At 27.0% G+C, this 8,781-nt stretch overlaps 1 protein-coding gene across 3 annotated transcripts in view; it reads left to right on the forward strand.

Moving 5' to 3' along the window:
* The window catches only part of LOC136079836 (uncharacterized), a 96,663-nt gene extending 88,637 nt beyond the window's left edge, over positions 1-8,026 (forward strand). For all 3 annotated transcript variants that reach the window (XM_065796447.1, XM_065796448.1, XM_065796449.1), the window contains 4 exons: positions 1-144; positions 6,942-6,977; positions 7,212-7,703; positions 7,802-8,026. The exon at positions 1-144 is cut by the window's left edge and continues 342 nt beyond it. In XM_065796447.1, the coding sequence (XP_065652519.1) occupies positions 1-144; positions 6,942-6,977; positions 7,212-7,703; positions 7,802-7,806 (677 nt within the window). In that variant the 3' untranslated portion in view covers positions 7,807-8,026. The remainder of the gene's footprint in view (positions 145-6,941; positions 6,978-7,211; positions 7,704-7,801) is intronic.
* Positions 8,027-8,781: the final 755 nt, after the last annotated feature.

Raw genomic sequence — 8,781 nt, forward strand, 5'->3', positions numbered from 1 at the left:
ATGCTATTTATATTAATGGCTCTATTCAATATGAAATTGAAAACAAAGATCCAAGGCAGTTTAAAGATGTGAAAGTATATATTTCAGATCCGTGGTATACTGCACATGATGGTGATATTAAAGAATTGTTTGTAGTGAATGGAGGTATTATATAATTATTTTGAATAATTTTATTTAATTTTATTGAAAAAGTTTTTTTAATTAATAAATAGATAACATATAAAAGTACATTATAGTCATACATTATACCCGGCATGTCCTTAAATAAGGTTCATGGTATATATTAGAAATTTTTTTTTTTGATGGCTTAGTATTGAATGATACATGAGTTCATTTAATATTTAGAAACTACCCAAAAAAAAGCATTCATAAAAATGGTACATGAGCATATTTCTTAGTTGTATAAAACTATAAAATGTTGATTTTCTAGTTTTAACATCATGAATTTTTCGTTGATTAGGAGATTTATATATTCAAACTTTGTAAAGTATGAAATAGTTAAAAATATTTATTGCGCATATAATTAGATTAAACACTGGTGTTAAACAATTATTGTATTGGCAATAGCAAGTCACACAACTATTAATAAAGTAATTAAATGTCACAATTAAATAAGTAATGCTAACTGCTGCTAATATTTTCAAATTTTCTGAAAAATATTTAATCCTGGAAAATCCAGAAATATTCTAAGCTAATCCAGAAAAAAACTGTAATTATATGAATTAAAAATAAGTATTGATAACATATGATAACTTTTCTGAAACACACTTAATGATTAAAACAAAACATCATAGCATTGTTTTGCATGTTGCTTGTTTTCAATGCAGCTCATGTCTGTTTAATCATATTTGGTCACTCAAAAAGATTTTTTAAACATGTTAAACTGGTTAAAGTTATATGGAAAATTTTTTTTCTTCAATGACATGAGTTAGAAAACAAACATTAACTCTACTAAAAGTCTCTATTGTCAAAATTATTATTTAGCTTAGTTGAACTGCTACATTTTTATGATTCAATTCTTTTACTTGATGCGTTGAAATATTCGCATTTGGGTTGGAAGGATATACTTAGTGAATCAAAACTATATATCACCTGTATTTCCATCTTAAAAATTCAAAGTCAAGAAGTACAAACAATATATCTAATGAATCTTCCAATAAACAAATTAATGAGCTAATATACAACAAAAAAAAAATTTAATTTAAGTGAGTAGATAATTTTGAGACTAGTATATTTTTTCCTTCAACGGATTCAGTTTTATTAAATTTTTTAACTCAATATGATAAAGCAAAAGTTCTATTAATCCTGGAAATTTCCAGGAGTAAAATAGAAATAGTAATTAATTAGAAGTGATTATTATAGCATTACTTTTATGCTAGATGCAAGTCATTTGTTGTAGTTTCTGTATTCCATTCTACAATTAAAAAGAACCAGATAGTGGGTAGCTATTAATAAAAGATTTATTTTAACCCTCAAATATATTAAACTATTTTTTAACAATTAAATATTTTGTAGAAATAAAGTAAGTTTTTTATAATATTATTTATAATATAATGTTAACTTAAATAAGTGTCAATTAACTTCATGCAATGGGCTAAACAAGATCTTTAAATACAGTATTTATATGCTATTAGTAATATTTTTTGATTGCCATAGGATCAGTAACAACACAAGTTGAAGTATTTGTAAAAGAACATTATAAACCACTTCGTTTCAGTGAAGAGTTACTAAATGAGATAAAAAGTATAAAGACAATTTAATCACTTTAAAAATGACATTATTCCTTCTCCTTAAAACTCCTCAATAAATTAAACATTTTAAACCTATTTTTTAACTATTGTAATGCATTAAGAATCCTAATCTTGCCATTGAATATATGAGCTTGTCTATCAACTTAATTTTGATGATATTATTTAAGCGTTAACTTCTTGAAAGGCTAAATTAACTTATGATCAATGAAGGTTTAGTACTTAAAAATTGTAACATTTAAGAAGAATAATATCATTTAGTACTAACAGATAATTAAGTTTTTGTTTCTTTGAAATTTTTTGTTTATAAAAATTTTTTAAGAATAAAACGAATTTGCTGTTATAGTTTATGTTACTTTGTGCAACTTTTTTCAATGATTGAGTGACATGTTTCCACATGTTTTTATGGTTTATGTTACCTGTTTCAACTTTTTTATAGTTTATGTTACCTGTTTCAACTTTTTTTACAGTTTATGCTACCTGTTTTAACTTTTTTTTCAATGGTTATGTGCTTTTGAAGTTTAATATTATAAAGTTATCATTTTGTAAACAACTTTGTAAATAAATATCGAAATAGGGAGTTACTAACTTTTCATATTAATAATATTCCACGTACTGTGAACCAGAAGGCATATTAGGTTTGATGGAGTGTCACCTGGGATTTTTTTACTGATAAAGTATTGTTTTTATTATACTAACATGATTTAATCATATTTAAAATTAGTTTTACTTGCTAAGAGTGGAAAAACGCAAAACTCTGAACCCCCTCTCCCATCAACAAAAATGAGAGGGTTGTTAATTTTATATGTCCATAAATCCTGACTGCTCAAGTATTTTTGGATGAAATTTGAAATCTATTGATTAATTTTGATTTAGTTTAGGTCAGTAAAAAAATTTTTTTAAAAACCTATTAAACACAGGTGAGCAAGGAGTGTCTTAAATTGTGGGTTATATTTTTCTCTTTGCTCCAATCTCACAACTTTACTTTACAATAAAATAAAAATGAAAATTTTTACACATTTTAATTCCTATAACTATGCAATATTATAATCTTTTAATTCCAAAATCAACAACAGCAGTTTTCAATCTATCTCCATAATCTTTATAATCTATATTACGTTTATATCTTTGCCATGTAGGCTTAAACTTTGCATGATTCACCTCATCACACTGTTCTGCATACTTTGACAAGCCACATTCTGCATGCTTTACAAAAGGAAAAACATGGCAGCATATAATATGGATTTTCCATGACATTGTTAGTGTCTTTCCTAGAGAAAAAGCGGTCTCTTGTAGGCATAGAAAAGCATCTTTAAACAATGATATTTTGTGTTCTGAGTCAGAATCGAGATTTCTTCTAAAGCAAGCTTCTTTTACAGATTAAAAAATTCTTAAGCTTTGGATTACAGGATGTAGATATGGTACTTTAAGTTGCACTTCAAGTTGAAGTTCAGCAATCAATTTTAAAATTTTATTTGCATTATTAACATCCCATCCAACTCCATGATATCCCCTTTTAATTATATAGTGTTTTATCAACCGCAAATCAAAACCATCCCATTCAGTTAAAAGAAATCCTGCTGTTTTATCTACTAGCTCAGGTGGAGCAACTAAATTTTAGCACAACTAGCACAGTATTTCTATTAGTGTTAAGATATATTAGGCGTTTGTTCACAATGTCATCAAATTCCTTCATGGACGATCTGATAGATCCATTTTTAATGTATGCTTCATAACAGGAATCAATATTGTCGATAGTTCTAACAGTTCCTTTGTCAAGTGTACATTCACCACTACACCACAAGCAAGCTTTTTTACCTGCGTGTGATGAAAGACCAAATAATATATTAGCACATTTAAAATCAAAAGCAATATAGTAGTTTACATCCTCAAGTTTCTCAATTACTAATCTAAGGTTTTCATATTTTTCAGGAATATCTTCAACAATTGCTATAATAAGAACTTTTTGAACGCCAATATTCATAAATTTATTTTCAGATTCTTGTTCTTCAAAAACATTCACAACAACTTTAAGAAAGCCTCCTCCACCATCTAAAGAAACTCGTACAAACCCTACACATGGATTTATACCTCTTTCTTTAATAATATGCAGGATTAAATCAGAAGGATTTTTAATATATACTAAATCTCTTATGATAGCTTCATTCTGGTTAGAAATAAATTCAACTTGCTCTACACTATAAAATTCATCTAGTTGTTCTTTAAGATTATCTAGTTTTTGAACTATATTTTCTTCCACAGAGTCTCTTCTATTTAATCCAGTTCTAATTGACGAACAAAGTTTTTTAGTAGCATTATCAGAAAGTTCAAGTGGGACTTGCAGTTCTATGACTGTTTGAAGGGAAAGTTGTTTACTGCTTCTGTTACTCTTTAAATTGGGAGCTTCAACTCTAATAGAGATAGGCGTTCCTCGTGTTTTTAGTCTAAAAAATGTTCTTTTTTCTATACCTTCACTCTCCATTTTTTTTTTAATAATAGTGCTGGCTATTTGTTCTGCATATTCTCCTAATTTTAAACAGTGACCAATTAAGTTGTCTACAGCAGCAGCTTGTGTACACTGATGAGAGATTCCTCGTCCAGTAACAAGAAAGCAAGTACTACATACATTTTCAGTTACTCTCGGTTCACTAAATGTTGGAACAGTGACACCCAAACATGGATTAGAAGATCTTCTTTTGTTGGCTCAATCAATCTAAAGCATTTCAGACTATGAATTAAAAAAATTCTACTACAACTTTACAATAAATAATGCAAAAAGATTTGTTTTTCATAATTTGTTTTAGTTATCTTATATATCTAAATATATATTATAAATAATCATTTGTTGTATTTATTGCTAACAATTAAATGACCAGGAATAAAAGACTACCCATATAGTGCATCCACACACAAAAAATTAACTTTTTTACATAACATTGAAAAAGTATACATTTAATTGCTATTAGTATACAAAATACCTTAGCAACTTGAAGTCGCCATGATCCCTAGAAGTACGGCCACTCTTGAGAAGGCATAAATTTCGTTTACAACTACCACATATAGCATTAGGAAAACTCATAATATTTTTATCATAACCATCATTAATGTAGAGCTTGATAATATCTTGTATTCGGGTGGTGACTTCAGATAGTGACTTAGATCTGGATTTTTTTTCAACCCAACACACTGCACAAACTGTAACATGTAAGAAACTGTTTCCAGACATAATATACTTGGTATTTTTATTTAATGAATTTGCTTGGTGATGTTAATAAAGTGAAATTACGCTAAGAGAACATCCAGACAGGTTTTATTAACGGAGAAGTGCTGTTTGATGCTTTAGCTTATTGATAAAGTCCAATTTGTAGTCGAGTATACTAAATACACAACATTAACATTTTTAACTAAATTTAAATTTTAGTTTAAATGATTGCCCGGCAAATAAAAGAGATCTCCTACATAAAATTCGGAACTCAATTTAACTCTACTTATTCATTTTCACATTTTATTTGAAAATTGATTTCACAATTGTCTTAGCAAGTAAAACTAATTTTAACTATGATTAAATCTTTTTTACTATAATGATAACAATAACTTATAATGATAACAATAACTTATCAGTGAAAATATTCCAGGTGACACTCCATCAAACCTGAAATGATCTCTGGTCCACGGTGAAGTGTTACTTTTAAATTTCAAAGAGATTAGTAAACTCAAATAAATCTTAGTGAAATAAAAGGCTATTTTGTTGAAAATACAATAAAAGAGTTATATTACATCCTTACTATGACTTTGTTAGGCAACTGCATTAAATGGAATGTTTTACATGTAAACAATCTGTAAATGTTGAATTTTTTAAGTTATAATATTTTAATATCAATGTTATAAATTTTGAAATACAAGAATTATGTAGGGTCTTTTAACTTGAACTATATTTTATAATAATCCTTAAGAAATACATATAGTTTTTTTCATTTTTGGATTATTAGGTCTGTTAAAGAAACTAGGATTTACATAAAAAGCAAAATTTAAGTAATAAATTTACTTACTATTGCTGTGTTTTTTCAGAATAATAAATAAGTAAAACACTTGCTCAGCTGTGCAACAAGTTATTATATAATTTAAAGCTTAAAATTTCAAGAATTTTCTGGTGAAACAATTTGTCATTAACCATTAAATACGGTTTTGGTTTTAAGGTTTTTTTTTGATCCAAAAGTATATTTAATAATATCTTATTAAATGTTAGGCAGTGCCATAACTGATATTTTTGTTTTCAATTGGTTAATGCAAAAGAATGATTTGCTCATCCATTTAGATATGTAACTAACACATTTCGGTATATCTAGGGCTAGTGTATTATATTGAAATGAAGGAAGGAATGCTTTTAGAGTTTGATGATCATCTGAATATTCAAAAGTTTAGAATTGATTGGTTAGGTAATTGCATATTGGTGTCATATCGATATTAAAGTATTTTGGACCTAGGACTGTACCTTGCGGTGCTCCATATTTTACATTTCGTTTCTTGGAATATGAATTACAAATTCAAACTAAAAATGACTCGAAACACCTGTGAGCCGAGTCAATTGTACCTATTTCACTAATTATTAGCCTAAGTAGTTTTGCTGGTTAATTGTGTCAAATACAGTAAATAGATCAAGTAACATTAGTACTGAAAGTTTATGTGTATCAAAAGGTTTAAGTATATCATTGGTGACCTAAAGAAAAAGTTTTTCTGTTGAGTGATTATTTGTATATTAGATATATCATATTCTATATGAAGGTTGTAAGATATCATGTGGAAATCAAGACGGTTTTAATCTATTTTTTTCTATTAGCTTGCTGATAAATACTAAATTAAAAACTGGTATTTTTTAAAGTTGTCAGCAATTTGTTGCCAAGTTGAAGATTACTTTTACTATTCTCAAAAAGATTGTTTTAGTAAAAAGTTGCACTCCATTCATTTGAATCTTTTTTAGAAAACTATAATGAACGGTTTTTGTTTTTGTTTTTTTGTTTATTTATGATAGACATTTGTCCATAGTATGTATTAGATAATTGAACATTAATTTCCGTAAACATATAAGTTTCATTATTTTTTTAGCTTTTACAAATAAAAAGATTCAACTTTATCATAACTTTAATAAATAAGTATAAATCAAATTGATTTCAAAGTTTTTATTTTGTATTTTAGGCTTAAAAGTTACTATGCATGCAACCCAACCTCAAGGTATTATCTTTTGGATTTAAGATGCCCACACACACACACACACACAACACACAACACACACACACACACACACACACACACACACACACACACACACACACACACACACACACACACACACACACACACACACACACACGCTCTCTCACACACACACCATGACTACTATTTATTATAATATTTATCTTGTAATATTTATATTATAATATAATATTTATCATTATTATTTTATAGATAGCTTTAAAGTTTCAAGAATACAAAAGTTACGACAGAATAATTTAGTTGCAATCATGAATGTCTTAAATTCAACATTTACAGTTTCATTTCAGATAAAACCAACGTCTTATTCGATAGGAAAACATAGTGTTTTTCATTTTATGCAGGATAAGTTTTTGTTTCAACAAGCTAATAAAAAAATTGCAGCCTGGTTTCATGAGGATGGGTCTGGGAGACTTGTTATTATTGCAGGTTTTTTAGATAGTGAGAAAAAAATAACGGAGTTCACCACCAAAGATTCCTTCCCTTTAAACCAATGGTCATCTATTAAGATAACTCGAACCGAAGCGCCGTCAAAAGATAAATCTCTTTATAAAATTTATATTAATAAAAAACTTGTTTTTAATGTTGAGAAAGAAGCAGAACCTTTCGAATTTGTTAGAGTTTTTTTTGGTGATCCATGGAATAGTGTTCAAAATGGTTTCATAAAAAATTTGAAAATATTTAACAGTAAGTTTTAACTAATTGTTTAATGTTTTAATGTAGTTTAAATTTGAAATCAATTACATATATTTTTTCGAATTGATAATTATCAATTTTGCATTTAGACTAGTCAAATATTTTCAAAAGTTGTTACAACGTAGTAGTCGAAACACTGTTATACTGTCGTAAATAATGTTTTGGCTGTGTCACTCAGAGAAAGTATAAATCATATAAAAGGCGTACCCTCTAAAATATTATTACATAAATAATTATATTAATAATAAATTACATAAAGTTATATGTTGCATAATAAATAAATATTGTTTATAAAATATAAAACTATACAAGTCCTCTTGCACTATTTACTATTTTCTCAATAATATATATATATATATATATATATATATATATATATATATATATATATATATATATATATATATATATATATATATATATATATATATATATATATACATATTAGAGCCCCGGCTACCGTCACGGTAGTTAGAGCAAATGCTCCGATCCACAAATTATTAGAGCTAAAATTTTTTTTTTTACAACCTATTGATAACCTTGGATTAACATACAAGAATCTTGTCATTTTTTCCGCAAACACATTCAGAAAGTGTGCTAAACAACCCTAGTCCAAGTTATGTAATAAATTAAATTGCATAAGTACAGCAGCGGAATTAAAACCAACTACGTACGATAACATCGTTTTTAATGAACTCGTAAATATTTTGGCTTAAGTTTATTAAATCACGCTCTTCTTTTTAAAAAACTGTCTAATGATATTTTTTTTAAAATGTCCAAAACAATTAAAGCTTTGCATAAAAAAGAAAAAAAAAAGGAAAAATTCTTAAGTAATATTTATTGTTAGTTTATAGTTGTTTTTATGTTGTGTTTTTGATGCAACTGTTATTAAATGTCTCCATTAGAATTGAATTAATAAATATCTAGATTAGAATTTTTATTTTTTTTCCGGATTTAAAAACAAGTTATCCTGAAAACTTTTAATATGTTTCTCGTCAAAACAACGCTTTTTAAGAACGAAATAAGTATATGGCTAAAATAAATAATGGCTAGAAGAGAAAAAAGACTG

The sequence above is a fragment of the Hydra vulgaris genome, chromosome 04 (assembly GCF_038396675.1).
Source record: "Hydra vulgaris chromosome 04, alternate assembly HydraT2T_AEP".
Taxonomy (NCBI): domain Eukaryota; kingdom Metazoa; phylum Cnidaria; class Hydrozoa; order Anthoathecata; family Hydridae; genus Hydra; species Hydra vulgaris.